The sequence below is a fragment of the Podarcis tiliguerta genome, assembly GCF_965153285.1.
Source record: "Podarcis tiliguerta genome assembly, chromosome: 9".
NCBI lineage: Eukaryota > Metazoa > Chordata > Lepidosauria > Squamata > Lacertidae > Podarcis > Podarcis tiliguerta.
Genome location: NC_139542.1, coordinates 3,875,964 through 3,896,105, shown reverse-complemented (window position 1 = coordinate 3,896,105; position 20,142 = coordinate 3,875,964). Strand labels below are relative to the sequence as shown.

At 47.8% G+C, this 20,142-nt stretch overlaps 1 protein-coding gene across 4 annotated transcripts; it reads right to left on the bottom strand.

Moving 5' to 3' along the window:
• Window positions 1-216: 216 nt before the first annotated feature.
• On the bottom strand, window positions 217-19,800 carry LOC310657592 (PC-esterase domain-containing protein 1A-like). Of its 4 annotated transcripts, none has more exons than XM_083398482.1 (9): window positions 19,725-19,798; window positions 15,796-15,911; window positions 13,825-14,079; window positions 12,486-12,565; window positions 7,662-7,894; window positions 5,591-5,741; window positions 4,234-4,483; window positions 2,385-2,609; window positions 217-1,053 (listed from the first exon to the last, which is right to left on the bottom strand). In XM_083398482.1, exons 3-9 carry the CDS (start codon window positions 13,895-13,897, stop codon window positions 818-820), a joined length of 1,248 nt encoding a protein of 415 aa, XP_083254608.1. In that variant the 5' UTR covers window positions 13,898-14,079; window positions 15,796-15,911; window positions 19,725-19,798; the 3' UTR covers window positions 217-817. The 4 variants fall into 4 exon arrangements, with proteins under 4 accessions (XP_083254608.1, XP_083254609.1, XP_083254610.1 ...); XM_083398483.1 differs by lacking the exon at window positions 19,725-19,798 and adding an exon at window positions 16,576-16,604; XM_083398484.1 differs by lacking the exon at window positions 15,796-15,911 and having other exon boundaries at window positions 13,825-14,043; window positions 19,725-19,800.
• Window positions 19,801-20,142: the final 342 nt, after the last annotated feature.

Below are 20,142 nucleotides of genomic sequence, written 5' to 3'. Positions count from 1 at the left end.
CAGGTGAGTCTCACAAGTTGTACTAAAGCTGTGTGTGTGATGCTCTGCCACAACTCCCTCCTCACTGCCACCTGCGTGTCACAGGTACTGAAAAGCAAGGTGGTTCTCCCGAGAGAAAAATTACAGGAATATCCAAGGACACTTTGCTGCAATATTCAAAGCCCGCCCTTTACAAAAACCTCCGACGACGACACAAACCACAGATGCAACAGGGGCTTCTGCAGTTTCTTTTAATTAAGAGTTGTATAAAACAAAACACAAAAATACCCCGCCCCGGTTTCAAACTATTACAGCACACCCACAAAACAACCTTCCCAGCATGGTGCAACATTGGCCAACTCCTGCAAGCAGGATTATTTGGGAAGGGGAGGCTTCTCATGGCACAATTCCTTCTGTGCTTCCAGGAGGAAATTTAAATGTGGGGGAAGCGGGGAAACAAAGGAGAAGCCCCCAGATCCAGGTACCTGGCTGGCTCTCTGAGAGATGCGCTGGGGGGATAGGAACTCACCTTACCCTGGGCAAAAAAGACGATGTCCGTAGGTGGGGTCAGTGCTATAAACGCACAAACCAGCCAAGGCGCAGGCAACGGAAGCACATCGCCACATGCCCTCTGAACCTCCATGTCTCAAAGAAGGACGTTGCGTCAACATGTAAAAAAATTAAGGCACCACAAAACACAAAAAAGGACCAACAGCTGCCAGGGTCAAACCTCTTGGCTATAGACAGACATGATAGAAACTAAGCCCACGGACACCAAAGACCAGCTCTGTCTGAGAATCCACATGGCGCAAGTCCTTTGCCAGACCCCAGAAGGCTTTCAATAGCGCTGGGAACGGACGGGGCAGAGCCTCCGGTAGGGGGTCTTGTCTCTCGGGTAGAAGCAGGGGCGGCGCATGACGTAGCTGCCGCGGTGCCCACCGACACGGCTCCTCCTGCGCTGGCGCCAGGAGCGCGGGGGATCGTTCTCCTCGTCGTGGGAGGGGTAAGCAGGGAAGGGGCCCGGGACGGGCGCAGAGTTGCCGCCCAGGTGGCGGAAGTCGTGAAGCGCTGCAGCTGGGGGTGAAAAAGAAAGCGGGAGAACGGAGGAATAAGGCCGTCGCAAGAGGCTGGCTGAATCAGGGCTGTCGAGCTCAGCATCCTTGGGGGGGGGGCAACCAGATGCCTAAATGGGAAGCCGGCAAACAGGATCCCACCACAAGAGCACTTTCCCTTCCTGTGGTTTCCAGCAACGTAGAATTGGCGTTTAGAAGCATGTAACATGGTCCGAAAATTACTTTATCCATCTACTTCCCGCCCTCCCAATTCCATGGTTTCCATATTTACCCTTGCATGTTTCACATATAGGGATGCGGGTGGCGCTGTGGGTTAAACCACAGAGCCTAGGGCTTGCCGATCAAAAGGTCGGTGGTTCGAATGCCCGCCACGGGGCGAGCTCCCATTGCTCGGTCCCTGCTCCTGCCCACCTAGCAGTTTGAAAGCACGTCAAAGTGCAAGTAGATAAATAGGTACCACTCCAGCGGGAACGTAAACGGTGTTTCCGTGCACTGCTCTGGTTTGCCAGAAGCGGCTTAGTCATGCTGGCCACATGACCCGGAAGCTGTACGCCGGCTCCCTCGGCCAATAAAGCGAGATGAGCGCCGCAACTCCCGAGTTGGCCACGACTAGACCTAATGGTCAGGGGTCCCTTTACTATTTCACATATACTGCTCAATGCATCCATTTTAACCTACTCATCTTAATAATGAACCTTGTTGCTCGTATTTGAAGCCCTGCTCGCATTTTCATCTTGCTATAGCAGTTCTTGAAATACTCCAATCCTCAAGGCTATTTTTTTGTCCTTTTGGTCTCTAACCTTTGCTGTTAATCTTGCCAATTCCCCATACTCCATCCTTTTTGATGCCCAATTGCCCCGTCTTCTTTTAAAGCCATCTAAAGTCGGTGGCTGTCGCTGTGGGAGGGAGTTCCACAGATTAACTGTGAACTCCGCAAGGAGGGCCTTCCTATTTAACCTCTCCTAACACTCTCCTCCGTTGCACGCCCACCAGTTCCAATGTCAGGAAAGTGAGAGGAAAAACCTTTTCGGGGTCCGTGGGTAACTTTAAGAACGTCCATGCCTCTCACTTGCCTTTTCTCTGCACTAAAAAGTCCCGGACGCTTTAACTTTTCCTCAGTCCCTCCATCGCCCTGATCCGTTTCAGCAGCCCTTTTCTGAATCCTGCCTTCCTGTCCTATGGCCAAAATTGTACCAGCTGCTCTGCATCCCTGCCCAAATTCAGTGGTGAGGGCAGGTAGGTCTAACGTCAAGTCCACCTTGGGTGGGTACGGTGCCAGAACCCCAAAGGATTCTGGGAAGGGTGGGAGAAAGAGCTGGATTGAGGACATACCATCCATGTGGGGCGTCAGGAAGTGGGGGTCCTCAAAGCTACAAAATCCAGAGACGGGTTCGGAGGGCCCCCAGTTGCTGGGAACGAGGACTGAGTCGTCGTAAAACTGGGGGACACAGGGGTAAGGCGGTGGGTGGGAGTCACGAGGGCCGGGGAGCAGTTGGGAAGCACCCAGACGGGGCGGCAATGGCGGCAAAGGTGTCCCTGGCGTATTCCACGCAGGCTCTGCGGAACGAAGGGAGAAGGCTGTTCAACGCTGTCATTGAAAGTCTACTCAGTATTGATCCAGAGTAGATTCCAATGTACAGTTATACATACACGTTGCAGGATTCCCCAAAAACAGACCAGAGGCAATTCATATTCCATCCAGCAGAGCTTGACTACTCCTGAAGGCAAATGAGCATAATGGCCACAAATCCAATACCTTCAGGATTGGCACTGTCCATAAGAAGTCCAGTTGCAGCAGACTTAACTTACAATAACGTATAATAAGACTAAAACTTAACAGTGGTACCTTGCTTGTCAAACTTAATCCATTTAACTCCCGGAACCATTCAGAAACCAAGGCACGGCTTCTGATTGGCTGCAGGGTTTGCGGCGTTTGGGAGCCGATTTGTTCGGGAGCCAAGACGTTCGACAACCAAGGTGCCACCGTATACAGAACACCACACCAGAAGGAAAGAGAGACAAAAAGAAAAAGTGAAGCCCAGGCTCCTTCTAGCCTTACTATTATAGTCAATAAACACACAAGACTTCACTGGCTGTACGACTGAAAAAATAAGATGTAATATCCATTGTATTGAATTGTAGATTTCAACAGAAGTAGTTCATAAAGTTCAACGGAAAAAGTAGAAGACCCAGTGGATCAGTTCATTCTCTAATCAGTTTATGCATAAGGTCCATGCATGTGAAAGTGTCTATTCCACCTGTCTGTTCATAGAGTCCAACAATCTACATGAAAGCTTGTTGCAGTTCCACAAAATCCTTTCAGAGAGTCTAAGACAAGGATTTCCGGAATATTAGCCTTGCTTCGCCGTCCTGGGCTTCATCAGTAGTGCAAACTCTAGGTAATGCAAATAAATACAATATCGTAATCTCACACATTTTTACAGCAAAAATAATATTAAAATATATACTTTTTTCGTTGAACTTTATAGGCTACTGTTGAAATCTACAATTCAATTCAATGAATAGTATATCTTATTTTTTCAAACGTACAGCCAGTTACGTCTTTTGTGTTTATTGAATATGTTTCACGTAACCAGATGTTTGTTGTTGTTTTGCGCTTATTATTATAGTCAGCATGACCTTGACAGAAGAAGAAGAAGAAGAAGAAGAAGAAGAAGAAGAGGAGGAGGAGGAGGAGGAGTTTGGATTTGATATCCCGCCTTTCACTCCCTTTAAGGAGTCTAACATTCTCCTTTCCCTTCCTCCCCCACAACAAACACTCTGTGAGGTGAGTGGGGCTGAGAGATTTCAAAGAAGTGTGACTGGCCCAAGGTCACCCAGAAGCTGCATGTGGAGGAGCGGAGACGCGAACCCGGTTCCCCAGATTACGAGTCCACCGCTCTTAACCACACTACACTGGTAACAGAACAGTTGAAGCCAGCCGTACTCAGCTTCTCTGAAGGAGTAACCCGCACATCACGAACCTTCTGCTTGCTTCTTTCACACAGAGAAGCTCCCAGAACCCTCTTGAATTAATTAGAATAGGTAAGATCTCTACACATCAGATCAATGCTTTCTGCACTAAGCAATGCAAACTGAAAATTGCATCCCGGAGACCGTGCCAACCTTCCTTCCCTGCAGTGGAAAGAATGAGAAGCGAGCTGGGATCCTGCCCACTCACCATCCGGGCTCCGGTGCCTGCTGGGCACCACCACGCGCCAGGCGTCCGCCACGTGCGTCAGAAGCAGGTTGGTGATCCTGCGATGCACCACATTGTTCCAGTGGACGCCATCCTTGACCCGGTTCCGCAGGTCGAAGCGGAAGTGGAAGTGGAGGTCCAGGACGTCAAAGAGGTGGAAGCCGGCCAAAGTGGCGCCGTAGAAGTTGCCCTCGATTATGTCATTGCGGAGGGTCTTGCTTAAGTGCTGCAGCTGGGAACAGAATGAAAAATGTAAAGGTAAAAGGGACCCCTGACAGTTATGCCCAGTCACAGACAACTCTGGGGTTGCAGCGCTCATCTCGCTTTACTGGCTGAGGGAGCCATGCGAACCAGAGCAGTGCACGGAAATGCCGTTTACCTTCCCACCGGAGCGGTACCTATTTATCTACTTGCACTTTTGGGCATGCTTTTGAACTGCTAGGTTGGCAGAAGCAGGGACAGAGAAACGGGAGCTCACCCCATCGCAGGGATTCGAACCGCCAACCTTCTGATCGGCCAGCCCAAGAGGATCAGTGGTTTATATAATAAATAATTAATAATAATAATAATAATAATAATAATTTTTTATTTATACCCCCCCCTTCCCGGTTCAGAAAACTGGGCTCAGGGTGGCTAACAACAAATTTAAAACACTTAATTGTAATACAACATAGAAGCAGCATAAAATACAGTATAAATGCATGGATAACAATAAAATTCAAAGTTCAAAATCAATTTGGGGGGAAGTCCATCCAATAAACATTAGATAATCCCCAGGGCTAGCTGGCTGAATTAGTCCTACTTGGGCCAGCAAGGAGGCCAGGGGAGAATTAGCTGTGGGGTCTCAGAGCGGGTGATCTCCATAAAAGGGGAGGGGGGGGGAGAGAAGGGAAATAAAAGATCAGGCTGAATTCAAATTAAAGGCCAGGCGGAATAGCTCTGTCTTACAGGCCCTGCAGAAGGAGGTTAAATCCTGCAGGGCCCTAGTCTCCCATATACTCCCATAGAGACTACCTTACACTGCATTTAAAACCAAAATTGCATTTGGGTAGAAGCTGTTTCTCAGGCGGCTAGTCCTAGTCTTTATAACCCTGGACCTTCTTCCAGAAGGTAGAAGCTGAAAGAGATCATTTCCGGGGTGCGCACTATCCTGCACTATCTCTGCAGCTGATCCAAGGTGGGAAGAGTGCACCCAATTATTATCTCCGCAGTCTTTACAACCCTGGACAGCATTGTTTTTCCCCTGACCGTGGGAGCAGATCGTAGCCATCATAGTCTGCTCTCACACTACAGTGGACCCCATCCCAGAACCCGGAAGCGCCTCCCCGCCTCCCCTTACCTCTGGAATAAGGAAGCCCCCTGTCACCCTGGGCCCTAGAGGCATGGTCATGTTCCAGATGACCAAACAGGAGGCTGGAAGGACAGCGTCCAGCCGGTTGAAGACAGTCTCCAGGTTCTTGCGATATGCCTTCATGGAAGACGGGCCGTACCTGCTCAGAGAGTAGAGGAAAGCACCAGTGTCAGGCCACAGCGGAGACCCCTTGGCCGAGCCAGGAGATTTCAGGGATTTCAGGCTGGGGAGTACCACTTCTATCTATCTATCTATCTATCTATCTATCTATCTATCTATCTATCTATCTACAGTGGTGCCTCGCAAGACGAAATTAATCCGTTCTGCGAGTCTCTTCGTCTAGCGGTTTTTTCGTCTTGCGAAGCAACTCTATTAGCGGTTTAGCGGCTATTAGCGGCTATTAGCGGCTATTAAAGGCTTAAGGGATTAGCGAATTAGCTGCTAAAAGGCTATTAGCAGCTTAGGGCCTTAGAAAAAGGGGGTGGGGAGCGAAAAAAACCCCTCAAGAATCGCAAGACATTTTCGTCTTGTGAAGCAAGCCCATAGAGAAATTCGTCCTGCGAAGCACCTCTGAAAACGGAAAACCCTTTCGTCTAGCGGGTTTTCCGTCTTGTGAGGCATTCGTCTTGCGGGGCACCACTGAATCTATAATTTTTTATTGCTTTTTAAATTTTTTACAATTATATAACATCTTCCCTCCCTCCTCCTTCTGGTTTTCTTATATCAGGGGTCAACAAACTTTTTCAGCAAGGGGCCGGTTCATTGTCCCTCAGACCTTGTTGGGGGCCAGACTATTTTTTTTTTGGGGGGGGGGGGAATGAACGAATTCCTATGCCCCACAAATAACCCAGAGATGCATTTTAAACAAAAGCACACATTCTACTCATGTAAAAACACCAGGCAAGCCCCACAAATATGTTCTATGCCGTGTACTTTGATTTTTTTTTTTAGTTTCTTTTAGCTTTTTCCATTATTATTATTATTAAGGATTTTTCTTTTGCGATTCTGGTTGTTTATATTTATCTGAATTTATTTAAAGCAAAATAAAAGTATTAAAATAAATAAATGAATTTGGAGGAATAGGAAGAGACCTCTTCGTCCCTGCTGCTACTGCTGGCAATTGCTATTCAGCGATTCCCCCCATGTTTCTAAAGAACGGCACTATTTTATGGTTTTTTGCCTATCTGCCTTCTTGGAAAATGCCCAGTGGCTTATAGGGAAAGGGAGGAATATACATGATAGAATTGTGGAATCCCAGAGTTGGAAGGGACCTGGAGGGTCATCTATTCCAACCCCCTGCAATGCAGGAACATAGCTGTCAACTTTTCCCTTTTCTTGCGAGGAATCCTATTTGGAATAAGGGAATTTCCCTTTAAAAAAGGGGAACATTGACAGCTATGCGCAGGAATCTTCTGCCCAACGTAGGGCTCGAACCCACAACCTGGAGATTAACATTCTCACGCTCTGCCGACTGAACTATCCCCTGGAGTACTGTGTCCAGTTCTGGGCACCACAGTTCAAGAAGGAAACTGACAAACTGGAACGTGTCCAGAGGAGGGCAACCAAAATGGTCAAAGGCCTGGAAACGATGCCTTATGAGGAACGGCTAAGGGAGGTGGGCATGTTTAGCCTGGAGAAGAGGAGGTGAAGGGGTGATATGATAGCCATGTTCAAATATATAAAAGGATGTCACATAGAGGAGGGAGAAAGGTTGTTTTCTGCTGCTCCAGAGAAGCGGACACGGAGCAATGGATCCAAACTACAAGAAAGAAGATTCCACCTAAACATTAGGAAGAACTTCCTGACAGTAAGAGCTGTTGGACAGTGGAATTTGCTGCCAAGGCGTGTGGTGGAGTCTCCTTCTTTGGAGGTCTTTAAGCAGAGGCTTGACAACCATATGTCAGGAGTGCTCTGATGGTGTTTCCTGCTTGGCAGGGGGTTGGACTCGATGGCCCTTGTGGTCTCTTCCAACTCTATGATTCTATGATTCTATCCCAGCATGCACCACCTACAAGAACATCGCAATAAACGCGACTCTGCCGGTGGTCCACAGGCCTACCTAGAAACGTCCCAGACACAGGAGTTGAGGACCAATAAGTCCGGTTGCGGTCCGGCTTGGAAATCTTCCAGAATGCTCTCCACGTACTCTGAGTAGACGCGCGTGAGGAAATAGAAGCGGACAAGGTGGTGGCCGGTGCGATACTGGCGCACCTCGCGGTAACGGGTGCCGTTGTGGAGGGAGCCCAGCACCCCTCCTTCCACCAAGTGGTCATCTTCAAAGCGCAGCTCCCCCTGCAGATGGGGGTGAAGGGGAGACAGAAAGCAGTCAGAAGATTGTGGGGCCAGTTGGATATAACATACGGCTTAAAGAATGGGAGAGGTTCGTGCTGGGAATTGCAGCTCCATAAGGGACAAGCTAGGGACGCGGGTGGCGCTAGGGAGCCTAGGACTTGCCAATCAGAAGGTTGGCAGTTCGAATCCCTGCGACGGGGTGAGCTCCCGTTGCTCAGTCCCTGCTCCTGCCAACCTAGCAGTTCGAAAGCACATCAAAGTGCAAGTAGATAAACAGGTACCGCTCCAGTGGGAAGGTAAACAGTGTTTCCGTGCACTGTTCTGGTTCGCCAGAAGCGGCTTAGTCATACTGGCCACATGACCCGGAAGCTGTACACCGGCTCTCTCGGCCAGTAAAGCGAGATGAGCGTCGCAACCCCAGAGTCGGCCGCAACTGGACCTAATGGTCAGGGGTCCCTTTACCTTTAAGGGACAAGCTACAGTTCCCAGGATTCCTTACAAAAAGTAAAGTGCTTTAAATGTGTGGGCGTGATCTTTGTCTGGATTCCAGTATTTCTTGGTGGTGTTTAATTGGAGAAGGACGGCAACTGATTGACCTCTCGAGGAGCTTACTGATGCAATGACTTGCCCCATCTGCCTCGGATATTTCAAAGATCCTGTGATGTTGGACTGTGGGCATAATTTCTGCAAAGCCTGCATTGTCCAGTCCTGGCCTGAATCTGAGGGAGCCTCTGCTTGCCCCGAGTGCAGGAGACTCTATCAGCCAATGGACAGCAGGCCAAACTGGCAACTGGCAAAAGTGGTCCAGCTTGCCAAGCTGTGGGTGGAGAGAGACCCAGAAAGGAGAAGGGAGGTGTGTAAAAGGCATCAGAAGCCCCCGAAGTTATTTTGTAAGGATGATGAAGCCCCCCTCTGCATGGTGTGTAAACGGACTGTTATGTACTGAGTTGAATAGGATCCAGAATGCAGCAGTCTGATTGGCCCTAGAATAATAGGATCCAGAATGCAGCAGCCTGATTGGCCCCAGAACAATAGGATCCAGAATGCAGCAGTGTGATTGGCCCCAGAACAATAGGATCCAGAATGCAGCAGCCTGATTGGCCCCAGAACAATAGGACCCAGAATGCAGCAGTCTGATTGGCCCCAGAACAATAGGATCCAGAATGCAGCAGTCTGATTGGTCCTAGAACAATAGGATCCAGAATGCAGCAGTCTGATTGGTCCGAGAACAACAGGATTCAGAATGCAGCAGTCCGATTGGTCCATAGGAGCCACCCAATCCAGCTCCAGGTGGAAGTGAATCTGCAACCCGAATGGCCTACAGGAGAATCCCGTAATTAGCCAATCACGTGGGGCCCATTGTGTAAATAATGTATATAAAGCAGACATTCTGGAGGAACTTCCATTCCTCCTCACCACTATGAGCTGAATAAAGAGCATGAAATCCACTCTCGACTCTGAGTATATTTCACGGACCAAGGCGCACAGTGGCCATAAGGTAGCCCTGTTGGAGGAGGTTGCCCGAGAGCTCAAGGAGAAAACCAAGGCCCAGCTGAAGGCTACGGAGGAAGAGAGGAAGAACCGTGAGGGCTGCAAAATTACTGAAGAGCCGGGAAGATCAGAATGGCTGAAAATGTGACTGGACCCAGGCATAGCACCCAATCCCCTGTCAATCTGTCTGAGGACCCTAAGGGTGTGAGACGCAAGGCGTAAAAGATTTGGGACCTGCCTGTCCATCCATCCTCTGACGTTGTACAAAACACAAAGGAATCCAACTTCCACTAGCATCCCTCTGAAGACAGAGTGTGAGTCCTGGGAAACTTTAGCCCCATCCCATAATTCAATGTGCATGTTCAGTCATGGGCGGGGAGATGGCAGGCTCCACCTCCCTACCTGTAAACTTGCATTTGAACTCCCGTGTAAAATTCCCACGTAGAGGGATCTGTTCAGGAATTCAAATGTACATTGTTATTGTTGTTTAGTCATTTAGTCGTGTCCGACTCTTCGTGACCCCATGGACCAGAGCACGCCAGGCACTCCTGTCTTCCACTGCCTCCCGCAGTTTGGTCAAACTCATGCTGGTAGCTTCGAGGACACGGTCCCACCATCTCGTCCTCTGTCGTCCCCGTCTCCTTGTGCCCTCCATCTTTCCCAACATCAGGGTCTCTTCCAGGGAGTCTTCTCTTCTCATGAAGTGGCCAAAAGCCTTGGAGCCTCAGCTTCAGGTTCTGTCCTTCCAGTGAGCACTCAGGGCTGATTTCCTTAAGAATGGAGAGGTTTGATCTTCTTGCAGTCCATGGGACTCTCAAGAGTCTCCTCCAGCACCAGAATTCAAAAGCATCAATTCTTTGGTGATCAGCCTTCTTTATGGTCCAGCTCTCACTTCCATACATCACTACTGGGAAAACCAGAGCTTTAACTATACGGACCTGCTTCTGTTAAGGAAGCCTTAATACTCATCTTTACCTAGTTGATTCTAGGTTCTCAAATTCCTAACTAACTAACACAGGTAGAAGACTGTTTTTTCCTGGACTTTGAGAGGATCTATTAGAACTTTAATTTCAGCCTTGCTTTGTGAGGTTTGGATGGATCCCTAAAATAAACTGTTGGGAACAATACCTTGGGCGGGGAGTAAATATACACCTGAGGTACCAGAGTCCTTGACTTACAATGGTTCCTTGAGTGAACTGGTAAGGGTTAAAATGCCATCTCATCCATCTTGCATTTTTATGTGCTCATCAGATATTCTCATCAAGTGGCATCTCTTTGCTGAGGTTTGTTCTTATATAGTGGTACCTCGGGTTAAGTACTTAATTCGTTCCGGAGGTCCGTTCTTAACCTGAAACTGTTCTTAACCTGAAGCACCACTTTAGCTAATGGGGCCTCCTGCTGCTAGTATATTACATCTGTGAAACTAGCTCAAATGTATAAGATAAATAATAAATGTTGGAAATGTAAAGAAAAAGAAGGAACATTTTATCATATGTGGTGGGAATATGATGAAAATGATGTATAGATGGTATATTACACCTGTGAAAATTAGCTAAAATGTATAAGATAAATAATAAATGTTGGAAATGTAAAGAAAAAGAAAAAAAACATTTGATCATATGTGGTGGAAATGTAAGAAAGTAAAAAAACTTCTGGGAAATGATATATAATGAGATGGAAAAGATGTTGAAGTATACATTTTTTAAAAAACCTGAAACATTTATACTTGGTATTATAGATGAGGATATTAATGGACAAGACGTTAAATTGTTTTTATATGCAACAACAGCGGCAAGAGTATTGTTAGCCCAGAAATGGAAGCAAGAAGAAATTCCGACAAAAGAAGAATGGCAGACGAAATTAATGGACTACGCAGAATTAGCTAAAATGACAGGAAGGATTCGAAACCTGTGGGACCAGAGATTTATAGAAGATTGGAAGAAATATACGAACTATTTGAAGAGCGACTGTAATCAACAAATTACGCTCGTAGGACTACAAGAAGCTTTGTAAGGAGAAATATATGAAATATTGCAAAGAAGAGAAAGATTAGAGATATTAGTTATGAGATTTAAATGTAATAGTTGAAGAAATGTAAATTAAGTGAACAGATTGGAAAATCTTCAGATGGAAGTCAAGAAACGGTATAAGGTATAAGATATAAGATATAAAAGTATGTTTAATTATTTCTGAAAATGATATGTTAAAAAACTAATTGTACACACACACACACACACACACACACACATATGAAGATTGTGGGGCTGGGGCGCAAGATGGCGGCGGCAGTGCTGCAGGCGGCGTCTCGTCAGATCTTCCGCATACCACATGTTGGACAAGTAAGGGGTTATTATGTTGACTGGAGGACGCTACACCTTGGTTTTTGAACATTTCAGAAGTCAAATGAACTTCCAGAACGGAGTAAGTTTGGCGCTTTTGTTTTTGCTGCCTATTTTGCGCTTTTACTTTTTGAGGCTTTCTTGGTTCATTTGTTTTTGCGATGGTGTGGAACCCAGTTCAGCTAATAATCATCAGGCCAATGGCCCACCTGGTCCAGCATCCTGTTCTCGAAGCAGCTGACCAGATGCCCCAATGCAGGCCTAGGCAAAGTCGGACCTCCAGATGTTTTGGGACTACAACTCCCATCATCCCTACCAGTGGTAGGGGATGATGGGAGTTGTAGTCCCAAAAACACCTGGAGGGCAGAGTTTGCTTATGCAGTGCAGATAATTACAGTAAAAACAGCACCATTCAGTAGAAGCAGTCAGTTCCCTGTTGGAACAAAGTCTTTGCCTGATGGCGGAAGGATGTCAAGGAGGCCGCCAGTCTGGCTTCTCTAGGGAAAGAGTTCCAAAGACTGGAAGGAGCCACCACAGAGAAGGCCCTGCCCCACGTCCTCACCAAGCCTGCCTGTGAAGGTGGCAGGACCGAGAGAAGGGGCTCCCGCAAAGATCTCCAGACCTGGGCGGATTTGTACGAGGGGATACAGTCTTTCAGAGAGCTTGGACCCAAGCCAGGTATTTCGGACCAGCCCGGGGAATACGGCAGGTGTCGTCACCTCACCCCCAACCCCTGGTGTGGAACGGCCTCCGTCGGCTACCTTGGACTTCAGCTGGGAAGCCGTGAGCAAGGAGTCGCTCTGCAGCAGCTGGACCAGATCCTTGTACACACATCGCTGGACTGCAAGAGGAAGAGGAAACAAAACAAGGAGAATTAGCCTTCTCCTTCCCCTCTGATCCAAGTACAGTGGACGCTCAGGTTGCGAACGTGATCCGTGTGGGAGGCATGTCCGCAACCCGCAGCGCCGCGTCTGTGCACGCGCAGGTTGCGATTCGGCGCTTCTGCGCAAAGCACAATTTAGCGGTTCTGTGGATGTGCGACCGCCGAAACCCGGAAGTAACCTGTTCTGGTACTTCCAGGTTTCGGCGCATCCGTAACCCAAAAACGCGCATCCTGAAGTGTCTATGTCAGGGAACTGCCATCGGAGCTGGAGGCGGAGAGGAGGCTCCAGAGGGATGCCGGAGAGGGTCCCAGCAGGGAGAGAGGCAGCCCATCCACTGGGGAAGGAAATCAGCGTAACACCAGTGGAGAAGGGGGGCAGATGGGGGAATCGGAGAGGTGGCTCCAGGACTCCTCGCCGGAGACCAGCGGAGACAGTACGGGTACTCCGCTGCCCACACCCTCCCTGCGCAGAAGACTTCCGCGCAGGGAGAGTAGGAGAAGACTGGGCGTCAAACAGCTTTTATGCTGGAAGAGGTTCAAGAAACGCCCACTGACGGATTCTGCCAGCGACTGAGGCAGCCGCGGAACTTGAGGCTGTCCGGACAGAAAGGGTTCAACCAGGTAACCTGGCCAGGAGTGGTGACAACTTACGCACGAGCAACCCCTAGAACCATTACAGTCTGTAACCCGATGTATGACTGTACAGGAGAGGTGGTGTACATGCAAACATAAGGTGCCCCTCCTGGATCAGGCCCATGGCCCATCTAGTCCAGCATCCTGTTTTCACAGCGGCCGAGGATATGCCCCAGTGGGAAACCCCTGAGCAGGATCTGAACAGAAGATCCCTCTCATCTTCTGTGATTTCCAGCAATTCAGAAGCATCGCTGCCTCCGACTGTGGATGGCAGAGCGTAGCCATCCTGGCTAATAGCCACGTATTATTCTCTCCTCCTCCATGAATTTGCCCAATCCTCTTCCTCCCTCTTGTGGCAGGGAGTTCCAGAGTTTAACCACGCACCACGCAATGGACTGTCTTTTTCATCTGTTCTGAAACTGCTTCGCTGGTTGTCCACCAGCGTTACGAGAGAGGGAGAGAAGCTTTCCTCTCTCTCCCCTGTCTCCATTCCACCCTTCCTGGCAGAAGCTGAACGGGATCCCCAGAGTTCATCTAGCCCAACCCTCCTGCCTCACCTCCTCCAGAAGAACTGACTCACTCACTTGAGTCGCCCAGGATGACCACAAACTTGTTGTGCAGGAGCTGGTGAGCCTCTTTCGAACTGAACGTCGGCATGGTTTGAGTCTTCCGGCCGAGAGTAGCCTTGCGCTTGCTGGAGAAGAGAAGAGAAAGACTCGCCCGCCCAGATTGCACTGGTACAATCTTCCAGGTCCAACTGGCAGCTTCTGATGTCCCGGCGATCGTAATACGTGGCTGGAGGGCTGCGTCTGACCTGGCAGGTTATGAGAAGTGCAGGCCTGTGTGAATCAAAGGGGAAGAGAGGGGGATTATTGGAGTCATAGAATCGTAAAGTTGGAAGGGACCAAGGGGCCATCTAGTCCAACCCCCTGGAGTGAAGAAGATGGTTGTTGTTTTTATTCTGTCTTTTATCAGGGGGTTTGGGCTGGGTGTTCATCAGTAGGCGGATGATACCCAGCTCTACCTCTCTTTCAAATCAGAACCAGTGAAGGTGGTGAAGTGTCTGGAGGCAGTTGGAGGATGGATGGCGGCTAACAGATTGAGGCTGAATCCTGACAAGACAGAAGTACTGTTTTTGGGGGACAGGGGGCGGGCAGGTGTGGAGGACTCCCTGGTCCTGAATAGGGTAACTGTGCCCCTGAAGGACCAGGTGCACAGCCTGGGAGTCAGTTTGGACTCACAGCTGTCCATGGAGGAGCAGGTCAATTCTGTGTCTAGGGCAGTTGTTTATCAGCTCCGTCTAGTACACAGGATGAGACCCTACCTGCCCGCAGACTGTCTCACCAGAGTGGTGCATGCTCTGGTTACCGTATTTTTCGCCCTATAGGACGCACCGGCCCATAGGACGCGCGTAGTTTTTTTTTTGGGGGGGGGGAAATAAAGAAAAAAAAATTCTCCCCCCCCCCAGCCACGGGCACTCCTGCAGGGCTCCCTAGGCTGCGGATATCTGCCCGAAGCGCAGGGCGCTCTGCTTCAGTGCGCCCCGCGCTCCGGGCAAGCAGGCTGCTATCCGCAGCCTAGGGAGCCCTGCGGGAACTCCCTCGGGCTCCTGAGGGTTGCGCATAGCTTCCTGAAGCCTGGAGAGTGAGAGGGGTCAGTGCGCACCGACCTCTCTCGCTCTCCAAGCTTCAGCAAAACCCTGCATTCGCCCCATAGGACGCAGACACATTTCCCCTTCATTTTTGGAGGGGGAAAAGTGCGTCCTATAGGGCGAAAAATACGGTATCTCCCGCTTGGACTACTGCAATGCGCTCTACGTGGGGCTACCTTTGAAGGTGACCCGGAAACTGCAGTTAATGCAGAATGCGGCAGCTAGACTGGTGACTGGGAGTGGCTGCCGTGACCATATAACACCGGTCCTGAAAGACCTACATTGGCTCCCAGTACGTTTCTGAGCACAATTCAAAGTGTTGGTGCTGACATTTAAAGCCCTAAATGGCCTCGGTCCAGTAGACCTGAAGGAGCGTCTCAACCTCCGTAGTTCTGCCCAGACACTGAGGTCCAGCGCTGAGGGCCTTCTGGCGGTTCCCTCATTGCGTGAAGTGAAGTTACAGGGAACCAGGCAGAGGGCCTTCTCGGTGGTGGCACCCACCCTGTGGAACGCCCTCCCTTCAGATGTGAAGGAAATAAGCAGCTATCCTATCTTAAAAGACATCTGAAGGCAGCCCTGTTTAGGGAAGTTTTAAATATTTAATGCTGTATTGTTTTTTAACACTTGATTGGAAGCCGCCCGGAGTGGCTGGGGAAACTCAGCCAGATGGGCGGGGTATAATTAATAAATTATTACTATTTTATTATTATTATTACAATCCCCCACGCCAAAGTCCCTGGAAGGCCGCAGAAACAAAACTCCGCGGTGGGGAAAGGAAGGGGGAAATCGGCGCAGCCAGAGAGGGCCAGAGAGAAAGCTGCCCAACTGTGGATCTGAGGCCACACCAATTTGGTCCCTGCGGTTTCGAACCCTGAAAATCGCGTGAAAGAACTAGGGAACTTACCTTCAGGCCTGGGTCCAACTGGGAGTAGGTGGAGATTTCTGGGCCACCGTTTAAAAACCTCTGCCTTGGTCCATCGTTAATTCCCTTTCCATTGTGAACGTTCTGCTTCTTGCATACTGGGACGAGCGAATTGTTTTAAAGGCAAGTTACAGTCAAGCAAAGTAGTTGAGATCATAGAATGGCAGTGTTGGAAGACAATCTAGTCCAACTGTGAGAACCCCACAGTCGAAATGCCTTTTACGAAAACCCACAAAACATGCAGACAAAATGCAGCTACAGCAATGCAAACCAAGCCTTGGGGGGGGGGTCCCCCCCCCTGTCTGCCAGCAACTCCTCCAAGAAAGCTAAGGGTGGAAAATGTAAGGATTTCCTAATTTTGCATGCACAACAACCCTGTGAAGTAGGACAGGCTGCGAGACAAAGACTCATCAAGGTCTTTTCTTTTTAAGTGCAAGGTCTACAAACTAAGGCAAACTAAGGCCCAGGGGCCGTATACGGCCCAATCGCCTTCTAAATCCAGGAATCAGCATGCTTTTACACGAGCAGAATGTGTGCTTTTATTTAAAACGCATCTCTGGGTTATTTGTGGGGCATAGGAATTTGTTCATTTCCCCCCCCCTCCAGAATATAGTCCAGCCCCCCACAAGGTCTGAGGGACAGTGGACCGGCCCCCTGCTGAAAAAGATTGCTGACCCCTGGTCTACATCCTAACAGCCAAGGAAGGCTTTTACGCTTACTTGCTGGGATTTTACGCTCAAATTTCAGAGCCATGAAACTCACCCGACAATTTGAAGTGCCTCTGGCCTCTCTCTAGTCCATGCTTTCTCAACTGGGGTCCAGTAGCGTAGCGTGGGGGGTGCAGGGGGGCCGGCCGCACCGGGCGCAACATCTGGGGGCTAGGGTTAGGGGGCGCAAATCCATGGGTTAGGGGGTGCAAATTACTTGCCTTGCCCCGGGTGCTGACAACCCACGCTACGCCACTGCTGGGGTCAGAGCCTAGCAAGCACTCAGGAGAGTGCTGCAAGTACTTACTTGAGTTGCATGAAAAGGAGGCCCCAATCCACTGGAATCCAAAGAGCCAAACAGCAGGAAAAGTTTGGGGAGCTCTTGCTTGCATTTAAAAGCAACCGGTGAGCAAGCAGAATTGGCTCCTCAGCTTTATCCCAGGTGGGATATGAGTGCCCCGCCCTTCATTTGCAGTGAAAAGGGGCAGATCCGAGACACAGACACCAAAAATGGCCGCAATACACAAGGCACTTGTTCAGGAGTAACCCAATTCGTCTCGTTGGGCTTCTTCCGGGGAGAACAAACTGAGGACTGAGGCTACCCAAAGCCCAAAATCACTGAAGCCACAATCTTCTGTTTGTTTACTGGAGAGTAAGCCCTCTACCAAACTCAGCGGGTCTTACTTCTGAGTAGGTCAGATCCACACCAAACATTTAAAATAATCTTTAGCCGACAGACAGTAGCAATATATGAAACAACACAATTCTCATAACTAACATCCTTTGTACTCCCAATGATGTGAATGATGATAAAACTTGTAAAACAAGAAATTAAAAATGACTTCCAATTAGTCTCACTGTACTTTATCTGTTGATTATCTTACACCGCACATTTACATATTTCTTATATAGTTTCTGTTAACTTCCCTATAAACTTATGTTTATACAATGCAAGGTTCAGTCTAATTCTGCCAAGAAGCTTCCTTTTATACTGTAATTTTTATACTGTATTCTGTTTGTCAATTTATAGTTTGTTTATAGTTTATTTAATTGTATGTTTGTCTGTTGGTTTGTTTGCTTTCCTGGAATAAATGTATCTATTTTAAAACAATAAAGTAAAAAAAAAAAATCTTAGCCATGACTTCACCTACAGAATACCGGAACTATAGTTTGCTTAAGAGTCTCCTTGACCTTACAGAGCTACAATTTCACCTCTTTTACTGTTAATTATCCTTAAAACGTTTAAAACTGCTTTTAACAGTTAGTTTTAATAGTCCTTGTAATCCCAGCGGTTTTATTACAATCAAGTGGTGTATATTTTTTTGTTAAATCGGTTTTTTAAAAATGTGTGTGATGGAGAACTTTAAAAAGAGGTTTTTAGACTGGAGGGATTTCTCCCAGAAACTTATAAGCAAAAGAATGGGGGCTCCAAGGGAAAAGACAGGGCTTTGCTGAAACGCAAATGGGCAAACTCAAAAACAAGGAGGCTGCACAGAACCACATCCAAAGCAATGTTTCTTGTACACTTCCAGATTACAGTGGTACCTCGGGTTAAGTACTTAATTCGTTCTGGAGGTCCATTCTTAACCTGAAACTGTTCTTAACCTGAGGTACCACTTTAGCTAATGGGGCTTCCCGCTGCCGCCGGAGCCTGATTTCTGTTCTCATCCTGAAGCAAAGTTCTTAACCTGAAGCACTATTTCTGGGTTAGTCGAGTCTGTAACCTGAAGCATATGTAACCTGAAGCATATGTAACCCGAGGTACCACTGTATATGTGCCATTTCATTCCACCAATCAGAGGATCACAAGTTTTTTTTTAGCTTTGCCCAAAGTTGTTTGCCCTTTTTGAGCTAGGAATCAGCAAAAACAACACAGCCAACCTTGGTTGTCCTAAGTCCAGATTTTCTCGGAGATTTAGCCAATTTCCACCTGGACGCCCTGCCAGGACGCCATTTAAAAGACAAAATGCGTAACATATTGAATACAATTGAATACTTAGAGACCAAGATAAATAAATAGCTGCATTAATTTTTATAGACATGGAAAAGGCGTTTGATCATGTGTCTTGGTTCTTTATGAGAAAGAATCTAGAAAATGGGTCTAGGCATAAACTTTTTAAGAAGTATAGAGGCAATTTATAAAGATCAAAATGCGAAACTTATAGTAAATAACGGATTGGCAGAGAGTTTTCAAATCACAAAGGGCACAAGACAGGGGTGCCCACTGTCGTCTTTATTGCTCATATCAACACTTGAAGTACTATTATAAAACACAAGAGAGACAGAAAAAATCACAGGAATAATATGCGGGGTAAAAGAAGAATATAAAGTCAAAGTGTTCGCTGATGATATAGTCATAACATTACAGGAACCACAATCCTCAACAGTGGAAGCGTTAAAAGTAATTGAAGAATTCAGATCAATGGCAGGATTTAAAATTAATAAAAACAAAACAAAGCAAAAATGATGCTAAAAAAATATGAAGGTGGAACAATCGGATCAGTTACAAAGTAAAACGGAAATAACAGTGGTAAAGAAAAGAAAATACTTGGGTGTCTGGCTGTCCCTGAAAAATACTAACCTATTCAAGGATGACTACTACACAATAACATGGAAAGAAGTAAAAACAAATTTCCACCTGCACGCTTCTCTGGATTCTAACAGTTTAATATTTACAGTACAGTAACAAAAAGCAGATAGTTCTGTACTGCAAAAGGCAGTTGCAGGGCCTTTGAGCTTGGCTAGGCCACACAGACTTGAAATAAAACGGAATCATCCCCTAAAATAGAGTTTTATGAAATGATTGTTTCCTCCAACACATGCAAGGATTGCAACCTGTTGAGCAAGCAACTGCACAGGCTCCCTGCAGGAGGAGCACAGCAACCCTATTTGGGCTACTCTGGAAGTAACAGGGCAACCCCATTCATAAGTTTTTCCTTCCAGAATAATGGCTCAGAGGTTCATTTTGCTGCAAAGTTTAGCTTATTCGTCTTAGTTGCTGCTGCTTTGTTAACAGAGTTTTATGGGTTGCAATTATTCTATTGCTGATTTGTTAATGATTTCGTATTGCGCTATTGTTATTTACTGTTTGTAAGTCGCTTTGGGATTCATTCAATCAATCAATCAATCAATCACCCCACCGACCATACTTCCTCTCCCCCCATGCGTTGCAAGAATCCCCTCCGGCTCTTACAGGCCACTTACCGACGTTAGCAGCCCTTGCAGCTGCAGCCTGCAGCTCCTGAGCACGTGCAAAGGGCAAACCGCTCCCCCCAAAACGCCCCCATTGGGACTTCAGCGCCCCCTGCTGGCCGCGTTTATTATGGCACTTAAGGAACGGGCTTTGGGCATCTCCATGGTCTTAAAGGAGCCGTGCTCCGGGCCAAGGTCAAGGAAATGGGTCCATTTACAAACAAAACTGTATTCGACGGATGAAAGTACATATGATTTCTGACATGATTGAGAATCGCATAGCCAGGGACGGAGAACTTGAAAGCGTTAAGACCAGAAGGCGGAAAATATGAAAACAATGAAAGAGGCAGGAACGAAGATTTGGAGATATGCTTCAGAGGTCCAGAATACGGGAAGCCTCGAAAAATTAATAATGACAATTTGGACTACA

Excerpts from the sequence above, each read along its gene's own strand:
- LOC310657592 (XM_083398481.1), bottom strand. The coding sequence starts at position 16,912 with ATGCAAGCAAGAGCTCCCCAAACTTTTCCTGCTGTTTGGCTCTTTGGA. Across the intron at positions 5,742-7,661 it reads TGTGTCTGGGACGTTTCTAG|GTACGGCCCGTCTTCCATGA; the intron begins GTAGGCCTGTGG and ends CTCTCTGAGCAG. Across the intron at positions 4,484-5,590 it reads GGGGCTTCCTTATTCCAGAG|CTGCAGCACTTAAGCAAGAC; the intron begins GTAAGGGGAGGC and ends TTCTGTTCCCAG.